Below are 20671 nucleotides of genomic sequence, written 5' to 3'. Positions count from 1 at the left end.
CTTTTTGCCACTGTTTTCATGTTTTAGAATGAAGAGGGCCCAGCAACTTCTCCAGCAACAAAGTTTTACAAGCCCCTGGACAAAACAAAACAAGCATTGACGAGACCAACAGGCTAACAGCCAAGGACAGACCTGTTGGCTTTGCTAATGCTTGTTGCTACTCGAGTCTGGCAGAGAGCTTTCCCATCTTGTATATGGTATTTTAAGTAGCAGAACTTCCTGTTCAGCAGCTGTGTATCTTGTGTGAATACAACCACTAAGTGTCTAAAGTCAGTATAACAGATGACAACAAAATACATTTTCTCTGCTTGGGTTTCCCTCTATTTTCAGCTTTGACAGTTAAGGCTTGAGACTAGGACCTCTTCTTCCCCTTTGTGGATGTAACTGATGCAGCGGTTTTCCAAAAATAATTTCTAAAACCATATCGCCTTTCCCTGAGTCACCAAAACATACATTTACTCACCAGTGGGGCCCATATCCCTGTGAGCTATTCACAAACACTCCGACCTTACTCCATGGATCGGTGAATTTCAAAGGAAAACTGCTGTATCATAGCGAAAAGTCTAAGTCTACACTGAATATTTATACTATTTACATCTGCAGAATAAGGAGTTTTACCATGGTTTTATCAGCAAAGTTGTACATTTAGACATATCGCCATAGGGTCGATGGGTCTGCTAGTAAAAAAATTAGGCGTAGGAAAACTGAAAACCAGCTTAATTCTCCATTTATCTAATTTTTATTAAAGCAACATTTAAACATGTCTAAAAGTTTATTCACTTTATTTATTTCTTTATTTCAAATGACATTTAAGGAATAAGAGTTTATCTCAGAACTGTTAATTTCATTTATTTAAGAAAATTCAAAAATAGACATTATCATTTAAGTTCAGAATGCAAGTATTAGCAAAAGACAGATGGTTCCCAAAATTCATTCTCCTAACTTCCCTAACTAAAAAAAAACCCTCACCCAATGTGCATTTCCTGTTCAAAGAGAAAATTATAAATCAGTCAGTATCTTACATCCCTGGAAAATCAGCTTTCCAGCATCATCTCTGGTAGGAATCGAGAAGAAGTTTTTTCCTCTGTAAAACCAGCACTTTTTATACCTTTTTCAGTAGTTCTATCTATCTATCTATCTATCTATCTAAAGATGTAACTTTCAGCATAAACTCGAGTTCTGATTGGACAATTTGGGGTGGATGAGCATCACCTCATCATTACAAAATTTAAATTCCTGTTCAGTCAGCTAAAATCCAAAGGGCTTACTGTTTTTCGGAAATGTCCGGCCTAGTCTTGTTCTCAATTAGTAACTTCAGATTCTTTTCCCATGTTCAGTAGTTTAAGCACTCCTCATACTTGGCAGTCATCTGGACTTCCAGGGCAGCCTGTCCTTGAACTAACTACATTCCGGCACAGGCAGCTCGCATTCAGACTCGGGCTGGGGCTGCACATGCTCAGTTAATCTTTCTTTCGCAGTTTAATAAGGCAGCCATTTTTCCAGTAGGCCTCACGGGCCACAATGGGAACTATCATAGAAACAAATACAAAATAAACGTTAATTCAAGAATGTTAGCTCTTCTGTTTACCTCCTCCCTTACTAAGGTTTCCCTATTAGTAGTTACCGAGCAAATAAGCTACATTTATGTGTGATATGCTCACCTGTCTCCAACCTCCAGCCACAAATACGTAGACAAAAAGCACATTTATGCTGCATTCCATTAATTTAAAGCTGCTTATTAGTACAAGACACGACCATATCACATAATTAGTTAATTATGATTGCAACACATAAACAAAATTAATTCCCACGTGTATCTGTGTATGTGCAACTTTTACTCCAGGTTGGTTAGTTTTACACGACATTCCATTAGTTCAGATTATAGTTATTGAAGTGTGATTTCACAAGGGGTACACAAAATGTTGTTTATCCGCCTTGCTCCATCATTACAAAACAAGCATTGGCATAGCCAATAGGTCTCTCCTTTGGGACCTTATAAGTGCTTAGCCATGCAACAGTTGATGTTGTTGCACCAGGGATATTGTGCTGCATAACTAAATACTTAGAAGGTCCCAAAGGCAAGACCAATTGGCTATGCCAATGCTTGTGTTTTTTTGTTAGGCACAGGGAGATTAAGTGATTTGCCCAACTTAGACGTCGCAGCTCTAGCCATAAGGCTACATCCTTTGTGCACTACTGATAGGTTAAACTTTAAAAGGACAGCTTGCAGGCACTCCTCGAGTGTGATGTGGAGAGGGTGTAGTTTGTGTGGTCGGGGCATATAGGCTACCCCTCCTCTTCGCCTACTGAGACTCAATTACTGAATTGGTAAATGGCTCTCATAATTCATGGATAAACATGGCAAGTTTCTAAACACGCGAGTGTGACTGTGATGTGTAAAACCCCTTCACGCGTATAAGAGTAAGCACACTCTTTAATAGCCAAATTATTTTTAATAAAGCAGTTGCTGTTAAAGGACTATAATGTTGCCTTTCTAGTCTGTCACTTATGCATTTGACTGGCTTGGAGAAGGTACCAGGCGGGTAGCATGAAATAATTCATGAACCCATCGCCTTCATTCAGCTTGTCTTCAGAGCAATACGATGGACCAGCGGAAGGATACCAGCAATCTTTGGCTGTATCCACAAGGAAGTAATTAGTTTTTAAGTTGAGCATTTGAGATCCCTTGAATATACTCTAGTACATACTTGAATAAACTTATATGTAATTATATGTGGAGTTGCAGCTCACCCACTGCCTTCATTTGAATGTTTCAGTGTCCTTTAAAAATACTTGCTTGCTAGTGGTCAATCCCTCACTTTTAAGTCTAGCCCAGGCAGCGCTTGCGCTGTCTGCAAGACCTGCTGTAGTCACCAAAAGGACTCTAATCCTGCCTGCTGCTTACCATTGGTTGAGTCCTAAATGGTTCTCGAACCATTACGTGACTTCTGTTCTCTTGGAGAGGAGCACCGGTCAACTACACGTTAATTCCTTACTTTGATTAGTAGCCATCCGCTTTGATGCTTTAATGACGTACTATTTGACATTGCATTCTTCTCTTAACTTCTGCAGCTTCCATATAAACGCCTGCCGGTCATGGACACAGCGTCCTCTCTCTTGGTGTGGCTGAGCGGCTGGCCAGTATGAGTTTTCATTCACTCATTTTCCCTTGCAAACACTGCTACGTCCCCCACCCCCATTCTGCTATAGCTCATTTAATTAGGTCAACACGAGAGCCCACGGAGCTTCAACTTGAGCGCTCTCACCCTCTTGATTCACATAAAGCCCTACCCCACCCACCGAGCCGAATGCATCGAGCGAGGCACTATCCATGTCCTTATATTGAAGAGGGGGAACATTTAAGCCCTTTTCAATGCATTACTGACCAGCTGCTTGTTTTTTTTAATTACGCTACCACAGGAGCCCACGGAGCTTCAAAGTGAGCCGCTCTCAATTTACCCACAGCATGCCATTCTGGGATGTGTAAGTTCATCCTTCTTAAATCACCGCCTTCAGAGGTAAATAGGGCACATAAACCATCCATGCTTGATTGAGGAGTCATGGTAGATAAAATGATGGAGGAACGGTGTTGCAACATTATGTTCTTGTGTCTCAAAGTGAATTGGAGGATTCAGAGCTCACAGAGCTTTCATCTTCCTTCAACTCAGGCCACACTCTCATGCACTCTTCCCGCCACTCTCATATTAATTCACGTCGGGTCTTCAAGCACAATTTCTTTCCCGTGCATTTTCAAGATTTCCGTCTCTCAAACCCACGCTCTCCTCCTCTTCTTGGGGTGTCTTCTGTGTACAGAGGCGCTCCTTCTTAATGCGTGCATGGCCTGCTCTCTTCTTCTTTCTCACACAATTTCCTTTCCTCTATCTATAGATCATTCACCACTATATGCACAAACTACGTACGCCTCACTATCTTCCTTTCTGTCTATTCTGTGCAGCTCTCGCCTCTATTTATTCACCATGCCACATAATTCCAATACACGCCACACAATTTCACAACTAATAATTCCAATTCAACCCATAGAATTCCACTCCAAACCACGTATATCCTGTCCACTCCAACCTAAAATTCATGGTTAACAGACATTGCCATTTACAACACCAATAGCTTTAACTCATAAATGTGAGTCCTATTGCATTGCAAATGATTTTTAGGTCTCAACCCAAAGCATTGCTTTAGCAATGCTTGTTTGTCGAGATTCTAGTAAGCGGTCCGAAAACTCTACCACCAAAAGTGCGGATTAGCCACAGTTCATGTGAGACAGGCGCGTGCACAAACCAGCCACGTCACAAACCCCCATTTGGAATGCCCTTCTCTCCCTATAGTGTCTTTCCCTGCTTTCGCGTTGGTCTGGCCGTGTCTCGCGTCTCCCGCCCCCTCCTCCCACACCGTGTCTTGGCCCTCCCCAGCCGCCCCTCCCCAGCCCCCTCCGCATCGCTGGCTCGCTCTGCCTCTGTCTTGCTCGCCCCCTCCCCCTCCACAGTGCGCGTCTTGCGGCCGCTGCCTCTCTGTCATGCTTGTTACTGATGATGTTTTTGGTGTCATTTACGTCTATTTCACCCTGAGCCTTTATTTACTTGTTCTTTGTTGCGTCTCTCTACCCTCTGAGACTACTGCCCCTCCAATCGCTCTCTTTCTGTCTTCCCTAAATATTCCCCCTTGCTTTCTGGTTTTCCTCTTTCCACTGCCTCTCTTTCCACTGTCCCTTTGTTCCCCACTTCTCACGTGCTTCTCTTCCTTGCTTCACTCGCCCCTTCCCTCACTCGCTTTTTATTAAATACTCAAACTTATATACCTCCCGGGATGCCACGGCCTCCATAGCTGCACCTCTCTCTTCTTTGCCATCTTTTTTGCTGCTGTCTGTCTTCCATTTCTCACCCTCTTCCCCCTTACTTCACCTCTTTCTCTCCCCTTCACTCTGACTCACCATCTCTTCATTCTCTCTCGATTCCCCTTTTCAACCCAACGACAGGCACCATCCCACCCATACCATGAAAGCTCGGTCCAGAGACAGAGGGCAAAAAACAATGAGAATCAAGGCGAAGCACATTCACCTATCATTACATAGACCACCGGTGACAATGTAAAGAGCACTGAAATAAAGAACCGAGTGAAAAATATGGTTACAGCAACCCAAAACGTTTGGATGACTTGCCTCGGGGCCCTGGTGCCATTTGTTCATTGGGGCAACTGGTATCAGGACTCCATCATTTCCAGTCTTAGGCTTTCCGTAACTACAGTGGTGCATGCTGGGACACGTAGTCTTGGTTTAGCTGAACAGTACCAATTGGATGACACCAAATGGAAGACTATGATGTTCAAAAAGGAAAGACTGAAAACGAGGTGTATTACTAAAATGCAGCCATACTGGAGCTCTGAAGGTCATACCGCCAGGAGCCGTGTAAACCCATGCCCATAGGGGCTCTGAAACAGTGCCCCCCTCCCCAGCACTACCTAAATTCGCCATAAGTTCTGCCCCCTCCTCAAAGTTTTCTTATCTCTGCCCCCATTCTCCCCCGCTCTGATTCCAACTCCCCTCCTGCAGAAGATTTTGAGCTTTCTCCTCATAAATACATATTTTAGCTGGAAATTTCCAAGCAAGTGACAGGGGCATAATGTGAAACAGAAGAGGTTGCGGTAATAGAAATCATCAGTTGCCATGACAACTTGCTCAGAAAGCGGCTTGCATGCAGTCACGTGACCAGGAGGAAGCCTTCAGCAATACCACCACATCACTCAGGGACGCCACCACATCACTCGGGGACGCCACCACATCACTCGGGGACGCCACCACATCACTCGGGGACACCACCACATCACTCGGGAACACCACCACATCACTCGGGGGCACCACCACATCACTCGGGGGCACCACTACATCACTCGGGGGCACCACTCAGGGGCACCACCACATCACTCGGGGCACCACCACATCACTCGGGGACACCACTACATCACTCGGGGGCACCACTACATCACTCGGGGGCACCACTCAGGGGCACCACCACAACACTCAGGGGCACCACTCAGGGGCACCACCACATCACTCGGGGACACCACCACATCAGTCGGGGACGTCACCACATCAGTCGGGGACGTCACCACATCAGTCGGGGACGTCACCACATCAGTCGGGGACGTCACCACATCAGTCGGGGACGTCACCACATCAGTCGGGGACGTCACCACATCAGTCGGGGATGCCACCACATCAGTCGGGGACGCCACCACATCAGTCGGGGACGCCACCACATCAGTCGGGGACGCCACCACATCAGTCGGGGACGCCACCACATCAGTCGGGGACGCCACCACATCAGTCGGGGACGCCACCACATCAGTCGGGGACACCACCACATCACTCGGGAACACCACCACATCACTCGGGGACGTTACCACATCACTCGGGGACGTTACCACATCACTCGGGGACGTTACCACATCACTCGGGGACGTTACCACATCACTCGGGGACGTCACCACATCACTGGGGGACGTCACCACATCACTGGGGGACGTCACCACATCACTGGGGGACGTCACCACATCACTGGGGGACGTCACCACATCACTGGGGGACGTCACCACATCACTGGGGGACGTCACCACATCACTGGGGGACGTCACCACATCACTGGGGGACGTCACCACATCACTGGGGGACGTCACCACATCACTTTGGGACGTCACCACCTCACTTTGGGACACCACCACATCACTTTGGGACACCACCACATCACTCGGGAACACCACCACATCACTCGGGAACACCACCACATCACTCGGGAACACCACCACATCACTCGGGAACACCACCACATCACTCGGGAACACCACCACATCACTCGGGAACACCACCACATCACTCGGGGGCACCACCACATCACTCGGGAACACCACCACATCACTCGGGGACAACACCACATCACTCGGGGACAACACCACACCACTCGGGGACAACACCACATCACTCGGGGACAACACCACATCACTCGGGGACAACACCACATCACTGGGGGACACCACCACATCACTGGGGGACACCACCACATCACTGGGGGACACCACCACATCACTGGGGGACACCACCACATCACTCGGGGGCACCACCACATCACTCGGGGGCACCACCACATCACTCGGGGGCACCACCACATCACTCGGGGAAACCACCACATCACTCGGGGACACCACCACATCACTCGGGGACACCACCACATCACTCGGGGACACCACCACATCATTCTGGGACACCACCACATCATTCTGGGGCACCACCACATCACTCTGGGAAACCACCACATGACTCTGGGAAACCACCACATCACTCTGGGGATGTCACCACATCACTCGGGGACGTCACCACATCACTCGGGGACGTCACCACATCACTCTGGGATGTCACCACACACATCACTCTGGGATGTCACCACACACATCACTCTGGGACGTCACCACATCACTCTGGGACGTCACCACACACATCACTCTGGGACGTCACCACACACATCACTCTGGGACGTCACCACATACATCACTCTGGGACGACACCACACACATCACTCTGGGACGTCACCACACACATCACTCTGGACACCACCACACACATCACTCTGGGACACCACCACACACATCACTCTGGGAACACCACCACATCAGTCGGGAACACCACCACATCAGTCGGGAACACCACCACATCAGTCGGGAACACCACCACATCAGTCGGGGACGTCACCACATCAGTCGGGGACGTCACCACATCAGTCGGGGACGTCACCACATCAATCGGGGACGTCACCACATCACTCGGGGACGTCACCACATCACTCGGGGACGTCACCACATCACTCGGGGACGTCACCACATCACTCGGGGACGTCACCACATCACTCTGGGACACCACCACATCACTCTGGGACACCACCACATCACTCTGGGACACCACCACATCACTTTGGGGCACCACCACATCACTTTGGGGCACCACCACATCACTTTGGGGCACCACCACATCACTTTGGGGCACCACCACATCACTTTGGGGCACCACCACATCAGTCGGGGACACCACCACATCAGTCGGGGACACCACCACATCACTCGGGAACACCACCACATCACTCGGGAACACCACCACATCACTCGGGAACACCACCACATCACTCGGGAACACCACCACATCACTCGGGGGCACCACCACATCACTCGGGAACACCACCACATCACTCGGGAACACCACCACATCACTCGGGGGCACCACCACATCACTCGGGGACGTCACCACATCACTCTGGGACACCACCACATCACTCTGGGACACCACCACATCACTTTGGGGCACCACCACATCACTTTGGGGCACCACCACATCACTCGGGGACACCACTACATCACTCGGGGGCACCACTACATCACTCGGGGGCACCACTCAGGGGCACCACCACAACACTCAGGGGCACCACTCAGGGGCACCACCACATCACTCGGGGACACCACCACATCAGTCGGGGACGTCACCACATCAGTCGGGGACGTCACCACATCAGTCGGGGACGTCACCACATCAGTCGGGGACGTCACCACATCAGTCGGGGATGCCACCACATCAGTCGGGGACGCCACCACATCAGTCGGGGACGCCACCACATCAGTCGGGGACGCCACCACATCAGTCGGGGACGCCACCACATCAGTCGGGGACGCCACCACATCAGTCGGGGACACCACCACATCACTCGGGAACACCACCACATCACTCGGGGACGTTACCACATCACTCGGGGACGTTACCACATCACTCGGGGACGTTACCACATCACTCGGGGACGTTACCACATCACTCGGGGACGTCACCACATCACTGGGGGACGTCACCACATCACTGGGGGACGTCACCACATCGCTGGGTGACGTCACCACATCACTGGGGGACGTCACCACATCACTGGGGGACGTCACCACATCACTGGGGGACGTCACCACATCACTTTGGGACGTCACCACCTCACTTTGGGACACCACCACATCACTTTGGGACACCACCACATCACTCGGGAACACCACCACATCACTCGGGAACACCACCACATCACTCGGGAACACCACCACATCACTCGGGAACACCACCACATCACTCGGGAACACCACCACATCACTCGGGGGCACCACCACATCACTCGGGAACACCACCACATCACTCGGGGACAACACCACATCACTCGGGGACAACACCACACCACTCGGGGACAACACCACATCACTCGGGGACAACACCACATCACTCGGGGACAACACCACATCACTGGGGGACACCACCACATCACTGGGGGACACCACCACATCACTGGGGGACACCACCACATCACTGGGGGACACCACCACATCACTCGGGGGCACCACCACATCACTCGGGGGCACCACCACATCACTCGGGGGCACCACCACATCACTCGGGGAAACCACCACATCACTCGGGGACACCACCACATCACTCGGGGACACCACCACATCACTCGGGGACACCACCACATCATTCTGGGACACCACCACATCATTCTGGGGCACCACCACATCACTCTGGGAAACCACCACATGACTCTGGGAAACCACCACATCACTCTGGGGATGTCACCACATCACTCGGGGACGTCACCACATCACTCGGGGACGTCACCACATCACTCTGGGATGTCACCACACACATCACTCTGGGATGTCACCACACACATCACTCTGGGACGTCACCACATCACTCTGGGACGTCACCACACACATCACTCTGGGACGTCACCACACACATCACTCTGGGACGTCACCACACACATCACTCTGGGACGACACCACACACATCACTCTGGGACGTCACCACACACATCACTCTGGGACACCACCACACACATCACTCTGGGACACCACCACACACATCACTCTGGGAACACCACCACATCAGTCGGGAACACCACCACATCAGTCGGGAACACCACCACATCAGTCGGGAACACCACCACATCAGTCGGGGACGTCACCACATCAGTCGGGGACGTCACCACATCAGTCGGGGACGTCACCACATCAGTCGGGGACGTCACCACATCAGTCGGGGACGTCACCACATCACTCGGGGACGTCACCACATCACTCGGGGACGTCACCACATCACTCGGGGACGTCACCACATCACTCTGGGACACCACCACATCACTCTGGGACACCACCACATCACTCTGGGACACCACCACATCACTTTGGGGCACCACCACATCACTTTGGGGCACCACCACATCACTTTGGGGCACCACCACATCACTTTGGGGCACCACCACATCAGTCGGGGACACCACCACATCAGTCGGGGACACCACCACATCACTCGGGAACACCACCACATCACTCGGGAACACCACCACATCACTCGGGAACACCACCACATCACTCGGGAACACCACCACATCACTCGGGGGCACCACCACATCACTCGGGAACACCACCACATCACTCGGGAACACCACCACATCACTCGGGGGCACCACCACATCACTCGGGGACGTCACCACATCACTCTGGGACACCACCACATCACTCTGGGACACCACCACATCACTTTGGGGCACCACCACATCACTTTGGGGCACCACCACATCAGTCGGGGACACCACCACATCAGTCGGGGACACCACCACATCAGTCGGGGACACCACCACATCAGTCGGGGACACCACCACATCAGTCAGGGACACCACCACATCAGTCAGGGACACCACCACATACATCACTCTGGGACACCACCACATACATCACTCTGGGACACCACCACATACATCACTCTGGGACACCACCACATACATCACTCTGGGACACCACCACATACATCACTCTGGGACACCACCACATACATCACTCTGGGACACCACCACATACATCACTCTGGGACACCACCACATACATCACTCTGGGACACCACCACATACATCACTCTGGGACACCACCACATACATCACTCTGGGACGCCACCACATCACTCTGGGACGTCACCACATCACTCTGGGACGTCACCACATCAGTCGGGGACGTCACCACATCAGTCGGGGACGTCACCACATCAGTCGGGGACGCCACCACATCAGTCGGGGGCACCACTCAGGGGCACCACCACATCACTCAGGGGCACCACTCAGGGGCACCACCACATCACTCGGGGACACCACCACATCACTCGGGGACACCACCATATCACTCGGGAACACCACCACATCAGTCGGGAACACCACCACATCAGTCGGGAACACCACCACATCAGTCGGGAACACCACCACATCAGTCGGGAACACCACCACATCAGTCGGGAACACCACCACATCAGTCGGGAACACCACCACATCAGTCGGGAACACCACCACATCAGTCGGGAACACCACCACATCAGTCGGGAGCACCACCACATCAGTCGGGGGCACCACCACATCACTCGGGGACACCACCACATCACTCGGGGACACCACCACATCACTCGGGGACACCACCACATCACTCGGGGACACCACCACATCACTCGGGGACACCACCACATCACTCTGGGACACCACCACATCACTCTGGGGCACCACCACATCACTCTGGGGCACCACCACATCACTCTGGGGCACCACCACATCACTGGGGGATGTTACCACATCACTGGGGGACGTTACCACATCACTGGGGGACGTTACCACATCACTGGGGGACGTTACCACATCACTGGGGGTCGTTACCACATCACTGGGGGTCGTTACCACATCACTGGGGGACGTTACCTCATCACTGGGGGACGTTACCTCATCACTGGGGGACGTTACCTCATCACTGGGGGACATCACCACATCACTGGGGGACGTCACCACATCACTGGGGGACGTCACCACATCACTGGGGGTAGGGTGACCAACCGTCCGTAAATTTCACGGACAGTCTGTAATTTCGGCCGTCTGTCCGTTGTCCGTGAAGGATTCTTTAACGGACGCCATTTGTCCGTAATTTTAACTGGTCGCACAACTGGCACAGCTGGCCCCCACCTCCCTTCTTGACTCCGAGGCAGTAGAAAAGCTCAGATACCCCGCAGCATTGGAGAGGCACAGCGGGATGGCAACCCTCACACCTCCAGCCCTTGATGAGCTGTTAAGAGGTGCTTGAAGGTGACTGAGAGGGGAGGGGGGGAGGGAGGGGCTGCAGCTTCAGGAGCAGGGGCATCTATTCAGATGCAAACAGCCCTAAATGCATCCTGTATCTGCAATTGGTGTGAGACATTCCCCCTTTCGGCCCAGGGTCCCAACCATCCTAGAGGCTGAGGCAGCGCATGGTTCTCTTCACGGAGCGTAATTACTGTCACTAAATTGTAAACAAACCTTGATTCTTCAAACATGCAGTCTATATTGTAATGAAATAAAGAAATGGCACAATCGCACCCACTCTGATTAACAAAATATGGAGGACAATCAGTTAAATCAGTTCTCTTGGAGTATCTCCTGTAAGTACTGTACATCAGTGTGGTGGGGGAGGGGGGCAAAACTAACATTTTGGAAACAGAGCCTGTCTTCTTGTTGTCTTGTCCAGGAGGGGGTGAGGAGCCCTCCCCCACCCTGGAAGAGACCAAGATGATATTAGAACACTGCATACCCACCCCTATGCCCACCCTGGTGGATCCTGTTCCCCCCCCCCCCCCCATGAGGTGACTCCTTGCCCCCCCCCCCCCCGCCTGTGATGGCTCCTGTTCCCCCTGTGGTGGATCCTGTCTCCGCCCTCGGTGGCTCCTGTCCGAGTCCTGGAATGGCTCCTGCAGCGAGGGTGAAGTTCTCGATGCGCCTCTTCTCAAAAACGCTCAGCTCAAAATTAATACGAAAAGGTGGGCGAGTGAGTAAGTGAAGGGATGGCTGGTAGGCTGGATGAATTAGTGAAAGGGTGAATGGATGAATGAAAGATTGCATAGATGGATAATGGGAGAGGATGGATGGATTGATGAGTGAGTGGAAGGAAGGATGGAAGAGAGAAAAGGGAAATAGCTGGCTGTATGGGTGGAAGGGTAGCTGGATGGGTGAAAAGGTGGATGGATGAGTGAAAGGATGGATGAGTGAAATGAAGGATAGATTGATGAATTGATAAGTGCAAGGGCGAATGGATGGACGGATGAGTGAAAGGGTGGATGTAAGGATGGATGAGTGAGTGAAAGGGAAGGTAGATGGACAAAATGATGAAAAGATGAGTGAAGGAGTCAAAGGATAAATGGATAAGAGAAAGGATGGATGAGTGATAGGGTCAATGGATGGATTCATGAGTGGATGAGTAGATGGATGGATGGATGGTTGGGTGGATGGATGGAAGGAAGGATTGCTAAGTGAAAGAGTCGATGGAGAGAGAAAGGGAGGATGATGGATGACTGAAAGGGTGGATGGGTGGAAGGATGAGTGACTGGGTGGATGGATGAGTAAGTGAAAGGATAGCTGGATGGGTGAAAGGGTAAATGGCTGGATGGATGAGTGAATGGATCGATGGGTAGAAGAGTGGATGGATGAGTGTACAGATGGATAGGGTGAAAGGGCGGATGGATGTATAATGGATGGATGAGTGAAATGATAGATGGAAGGATACATGATGGATAGGTTTGTAAATGGCTGAATATGTCTAGATATGGCTGGGCTTACTTATATACTATTGCGCGACCTCTGATGTGTCTGTAAAACGTATCCAATTGTCCTGAAGTTTTGTCCTGAATTTTGACCTCCTGTCCTGAATTTGTGTCCTGAATTTTGACCCTTTGTCCTGAATTTTTACCCTCACCGTCCTGAATTTGCACCAATGCCAGTTGGTCACCCTAACTGGGGGACGTCACCACATCACTGGGGGACGTCACCACATCACTGGGGGACGTCACCACATCACTGGGGGACGTCACCACATCACTGGGGGACGTCACCACATCTATCGGGTACAACACCACATCACTCGGGTACAACACCACATCACTCGGGGGCACCACCACATCACTCGGGGGCACCACCACATCACTGGGGGACGTCACCACATCACTGGGGGACGTCACCACATCACTGGGGGACGTCACCACATCACTGGGGGACGTCACCACATCACTGGGGGACGTCACCACATCACTCGGGGACACCACCACATCACTCAGCGCAACCAAATCATCACTCGGCACCACAACAGCACTGTCCTTGCTTGCTACCAATAATCATTGCCATAGACAATAGGACCTGCATTGGGAAAGTGTAAGCTATTGGCTTTGTGAAGAAAAATGCTATTAATTTTTATATTTTGAAAGCCAGCACATATTAAAAAAATTGTCATTTACAATATGGATAGCTCACATTTTCCTAATGCGAGACCTGTTGCATTGCAAATGCTTATTTTTCTTCCTGTGTCTTTGGGTGGATCTCCTGTTTTGATGCTATACTTACATGCTAGATTAAAGGCGCCCTGGTAATCGGGCATCAAAGGGTGGGCTAAATCAGCTAAGGCAGTAAATGTTTGGAAAACAAGAGAATAAATGACTTGTAGCCCGTCTGTGAGAACTGTTTTGAGCTTCCAAGGAACGAGGGCTGCCCAGCCCAGCAGCCTGCAGAGAACGGTGTGTTCTTTTTTTCTCACTGTTCTGCAATGCATCTTCTTTGTAATTGAAAGGGCAATTAAACGCGGAAAATAAACAATATATATTTTTTTCATTCCGTGTCGAAGTGTGAAGTGGACCTTGCATCATTACACCATGAGGCCAGTCGCTTTTCCTTTTCTCAGGGAGATGCTACCCGAGCTTTCCTTCATTTCTATTCCGTTTTGTTGGCGCTGCTCTACTGTTGTTTAGGAGAACACAAATCTCCCGACAACACACACAGGCCAACCGTAGTGGTCCGTGTCCCATTGTACAGAGAATAAATGAATGTGACCAGAGCAGACACCTACCGACCCTCACCCACAGCCAGCAAGAAGTACAGCTGTTACAACAACATGGCTTCATGTTGCAGTCAGCTGCACCCCACGCCTTCTTGGATGGTTGTTTTAAGTGTTTGTGGACGTGTATTACAGTAACTGTGGCGATATTTAATATCACTTATTTTGATAATGTTCTAACCAAAGAGTAAATTGTAATTGTGGATCCCCAAAATAATTGTCTGAAAAGCAGCTGCCGTGGTTGGGATTTCGGAGATGGCTAGATTTATTAGCTGCTTCCTTGAACTTCAGTTCTCACCCCCTCCAGGGCACCACGCCCTGGAGGGTGATTGGTGCTGCAGCCCCGGCCCCGCCTCTCTCAGAGCTGCTCAACCAATGGTGGCCAGTGCCGCCGCTCCGACTCCTCTAAATTTGAGATTCTAAGACGCCAGACAGTGTTGTGATCTCCGCCCGCGAAGCCCGAACCGGTTCTTCGATGCGCTGTGGAAGATGCCAGGGGCACAGAGGCACGCAGTGGGGGCACCGGGGAGTGCCAGGACCGGCTCCGGGGACCCCTCTGCCCCCGGGCCGGGGGAGGAGGGACCCTCCAGGGCTCTGCTCCAGGCTCCATCCTCTGGGTGTGCGGGGGCGCCTCGGAGGGGGCTCTTTAACAGCCCCAGGGGCCCCTCCCGCGGGGCCAGGGATGACGTGAGGGTGGCCGTGAGCCCCGAAGCAGAGCCGATCACCCCAAAACAGACCCAGCAAGAGGGGGCCGGAGCCCACCCCCGAGAGGAGCACGTGAGAGGTGAGCCACCTCATGGAGTCAATGTTAAAGGGCCCCCACCCATAGAGTCAATGTTAAAGGGCCCCCACTACATCCATTCAATGTTAAAGGGCCCCACCCCCATGGAGTCAATGTTAAAGGGCCCCCACCCATTCAATGTTTAAGGGCCCCAACCCCGTGGAGTCAATGTTTGAGGGCCCCCACTACATGCATTCAATGTTTAAGGGCCCCCTCTACATGCATTCAATGTTAAAGGGCCCCCACTACATGCATTCAATGTTTGAGGGCCCCCTCTACATGCATTCAATGTTTAAGGGCCCCCACTACATGCATTCAATGTTTAAGGGCCCCCTCTACATGCATTCAATGTTAAAGGGCCCCCACCCATAGAGTCAATGTTAAAGGGCCCCCACCCATAGAGTCAATGTTAAAGGGCCCCCACCCATAGAGTCAATGTTAAAGGGCCCCCACCCATAGAGTCAATGTTAAAGGGCCCCCAACCCATGCATTCAATGTTTAAGGGCCTCCACCCCATGGCTTGAATGTTTAAGGGCCTCCACCCCATGGCTTGAATGTTTAAGGGCCTCCACCCCATGGCTTGAATGGTTAAGGGTCCCCTTGTAACCTGTTCTCTCGCGAGTATACACAGCCGGGGCTCCCAGCAAAGGATACAGATGCGGCTTCTCCTTGGCCAGCAGTTCTTCTTGCACCTTTTTTCCAAACCTCAGGAAAGAGCTTGTGTCTTGAACTGGTTACCGATTCGCACCCCTGCAGGGCCGTGGTTTAAAATACCGCACTGCCTGCACCCCTTCCATCACATCAGTGACACATGACACCCCCCCCCAGTTCTTCTTTGACCTAATTTCAGAACAAAACAAGCATTTGCAATGCAATCTGTCTTGCATTTGAGAAAGTTGGAGCTCTTGTTGAAATTGACAATGTTTTATACTTTTTGTGTTTTTTTTATTTGCGGTGGAGTGACCATATTTGCATACCGCTATTGCCATTCGTATGGCCTTCCGGCCGCCCCAGAAAATGAGAAATAGGTTATGAGGGAGTGGAGACGAGTAATAGGCTGCCAGATTTATATAAAAAAAGATAATAGCCTGGGAAAAGCAAACAATAATAGGAAATGCAAGCTTAAGTAAAGCATGTGAAATGTAAGTAGGAACAACATGGTTACCTTAAAGGTTTTACACTTCTTGTTCAGAAATCAATGAGTGTTTTTGCCTGAAATATTGAGGACAGTACAAAAGGGCTGCCTAGGCTCGACCTAAAAAGAAATAACAAGCATTTGCAATGCAATAGGTCTGACATTAATAAAGTTTGAGCTATTGGCATTGCTAAATATTGCAACACCAATTGCAACAAATGTCTATAAATTGTAGGCCAAAAAAAGTGTATTTATTTTTGTAGCAATGGTGGCATGCTGCGCTTTAGATGAATATGTTTAAAAGTAAAGTGCGCCATGCTGCGATTGCTACAATAGTTAATTGGGGACCCCTTTCCGTGAGGAAGCCTACCTGGGTGTTGCTGGTTGTTGCCTAAAACGTTGACTCCTTTGCCACTCAGCCTCCCTGTATCCCTGGAGGGATTGACCGCCCTGCCGCTCGGTAACAGCTTGCAGCACCCGCTTCGCGGGTGCCGCTGCGCGGCGTGAGGCGTGGGGTCGAGGCTGTAGTGGTGCTGCTCAGTCTGTGAAAGGAGGAGGAATCATCGCAAGTCTATTGAGGGCGCGCGCCGCAGGGACTCTCAAGACCAGGAGTCCCTGCGCTGCACAGGTGTGCACGGCCGCGCCCCCAGCAAGACACGGCCCCCCCGGCTGTCCAGGCACAAAAGCGGGAAGATTGCCTATTTGCAGCGGGACCCCTTTCCGTGAGGAAGCCTACCTGGGTGTTGCTGGTTGTTGCCCAAAACGTTGACTCCTTTGCCACTCAGCCTCCCTGTATCCCTGGAGGGATTGACCGCCCTGCCGCTCGGTAACAGCTTGCAGCACCCGCTTCGCGGGTGCCGCGGCGTGAGGCGTGGGGTCGAGGCTGTAGTGGTGCTGCTCAGTCTGTGAAAGGAGGAGGAATCATCGCAAGTCTACCGAGGGCGCGCGCCGCAGGGACTCTCAAGACCAGGAGTCCCTGCGCTGCACAGGTGTGCACGGCCGCGCCCCCAGCAAGACACGCCCCCCGGCTGCAACGCCCCCTTCATAATCAACAGCCGACCGCTCAGCGGGACGCGAGCGAAGCCCGAGCAAAGGGCGGGCAGTCTGTGGCAGTCAGGGGCTGTCAGAGGCTGGGCTGGGCCACCCCTCTTTTACTTCACGCTCAACGTCCAGGATCTCGGAGTCTACCTGTGGGTCACGAGGCCAATATGTCAACCCGCTCTGGCAAATTTTTGAGGGGCGGGGGAGAAGGTGCCACGGGGAGCACCATGATCGGCACAATGGATAAATTTATCACTAGGGTGGCGGCAGTCATCGAAAAGGAGATCGCAATGACGGAACGTCGTCTCTCACAAGACTCCTTTCCTTCCAAACGCTCCTCCTTGGGAGCTGTTGCACACGCCCTGTCCCCAATTTCTACCCAGCCTACCTCTCTCCTGCTTGTAATTCTGTCCGAAGAGCCACACATAGTAGCTATAGAGGCAGGTATTGATAGGATAGAAAACTTGATAACCAATCCTTATCCCCTCAGCCCTAGCCAGGTTGGTGCAGAGCTCTTCCCTGTCCCATCTATAGCTTCCTCATCTGGTCATAAGTCCCAACCCTATCCTGAGGCTCCTACACCAGGCCAAAAACCGTTACCCCAGACGCAAACGGGCCAGGCAAACAAGAAAAGGAAGAGGGCAACTAGCATCCGGAAGGGAAGATACTCTACACTTTATAAGCGTCCAAGGGCACAGTTTCAAAAGGGTTCCACGCATTTAGAATCTGGTGGGCCTGAATCATCTGGGAGCTCTACCCCACTATTGCCTGCCGCTGAAACCCCATTGTCTCATTACCCGGTCCCAGGAGTACCTATACCCTCAAATGTGGGTGCCTCCCTGGAGCCCCTCGAGAAATTGGTTAAGTCTTTGCTGGTACCACTCATTGATCAAGTTAAGAGCCTGGGGGAAAGGTTAGATAGATTCGAACAGACCACCCGAGACAATTTCTTCTCCCTGAAGGCCCTGTTTAAACTCCAGCCAAGGCTTAGGGAGGATGACGCAGATGGGAACGTAGGGTAAAGGGATCTTGTGGGTCCACCACAGGGACACCAATCGGCATTGCCTGCTCGGGTCCCAACGACTGGGAGTGTTACAACATCAGCACCCCCAGCTGGCGCTGAGCAGGCAAGGCCGATTCCTACTACTCATATCGTCCAAGTGCATGTTAGTCCCCCTACAGCAGTGAAAACACCCATGCCTAACCCTACCCAAAAGAAGCTGCAAAAAGGAGGGGCTGGTCCTAATCTCAAACCCGCGATCGCTCCATCCACCAAAAATAGTGGGGTAGCCACTACTTTAAAAGCTAACCTGCCTACTTGCCCACCTAAAAATTCTACCCCAGCGCCATCCCACCAAAAGTGATACGCAAGTGCCCCCCAGTTAATCTTCCCCCAGAGTGCCAACCTTATGTTGTTGTCCTAATAAAGGTTCCCCCCCTGAAGGACACCCAGCAGGAAACCAACCAGGCACTGAAGAATGTCATCCACTGGCTAAAATCCAACAAACCCCTCCCATTGGGCGTGGATGGTCTGATTCTTGGTGTACGCAGGGTGGGTTGGATTGGGCAGGGGAAAAAACAATTTGAGGGGGATTGTGTGGTGGTCAACTTCCAAGACATAAGAGCTGCCCACTCAATATGCAGTCTAGGGCGAGCCGCGGCCGTCCCCGGAGTCGAAGTAGTGGATTTAACATTTTTCTACCCGCGGCCGGCTCCGAACCCCCTAGTTATCCATCCCGTGTTCCCACCCCAAAATAATGCTTATGGCCAACGGCTCCCAGCCACAACTGTAGCGCAGATGCACACAGTTTTCCCAACACCGAGCTGGGGTACCTGGGGCTGTTGACTCTGTGATCCCCTTGAGGAGGCTCGGGTGGTTCGGCAATCTAATGCCCAGTCCACTCCTATTGCCAAAGATAATGTTCTCCTGAACATACCAGAAGAACAGGCTATCCTTGAGATCACAGGAGACCCAAGAGAGGGGAGGGTGCCACGTGAGCCCACGGATGCTTGCGCCACCATGGGTGTTGTGGATCTATCTGGTCCTGTCGAGACCTGTAGCATTGCGGCTGTGGTGGACCCATTTATTAGGGTTCTCAGCTGGAATGTTGCTGGCCTAGACAGGAAGTTGGCCCTGCCCGACTGGAACTCGCTTGTGGAGCAATACTCCATATGCCTCTTCCAGGAAACCTGGAGCAAAGAGCCCCTACACAAGGCAGGTTATTCTACCCACCTTTCACCAGCTGTTCACTCAGAAACTGGTAGGGGTCGCCCCTCGGGTGGCCTCCTCATCTGGGTGGCTTCAGCACTCAATTGCAGGGTGGAGGAGCATGACACTAAATGCCCAGACCTCCTCAACATCTCCCTGAAAAATTCTAAGGGGCGAGTTATTTTAAATATCTTCAATATTTATGCTCGAGGTTCGAAGGGGGGAAGAGAATCTCCAACTTTAGCCTGCCTGGAAGCTTTGCTTCGATCCTCACCACACAAGCACTGTACTTTGGTTGCGGGTGATTTTAACTGCACCTCTGAGCCCCTTAGCCCCGAGGTAATACAAGACCAAGAGGAAAATGACACTAGGTGGGGGATACCTGTTCTAGAACTTAGCCCAATTAAAAAATGGTCAGAAGTGGTACTCCAGATCAACTCTCTAACAATGGAGTTTGATCTGAGGGCCGCCAACGGCAGGACTGGTTCTGACAAAGCGGGAGCCCATACATACAACAGGCCTGGGCATACATCAAGAATAGATTACTTTC

At 51.6% G+C, this 20671-nt stretch overlaps 1 protein-coding gene across 1 annotated transcript in view; it reads left to right on the top strand.

Annotated features, from left to right (window-relative positions):
- The first annotated feature begins 15444 nt into the window (after positions 1-15444).
- The window catches only part of LOC144769966 (natural killer cells antigen CD94-like), a 76316-nt gene continuing 71089 nt past the window's right edge, over positions 15445-20671 (top strand). The window contains exons 1-2 of the mRNA XM_078654163.1: positions 15445-15732; positions 17985-18000. Coding sequence (XP_078510289.1) covers positions 15445-15732; positions 17985-18000 — 304 coding nt within the window. The remainder of the gene's footprint in view (positions 15733-17984; positions 18001-20671) is intronic.

Source organism: Lissotriton helveticus, chromosome 7 (genome assembly GCF_964261635.1).
Source record: "Lissotriton helveticus chromosome 7, aLisHel1.1, whole genome shotgun sequence".
NCBI classification, from domain to species: Eukaryota; Metazoa; Chordata; class Amphibia; order Caudata; family Salamandridae; genus Lissotriton; species Lissotriton helveticus.
Note: the sequence above shows the minus strand (reverse complement) of the source record. Positions and strands in the feature narration are given on the sequence as shown.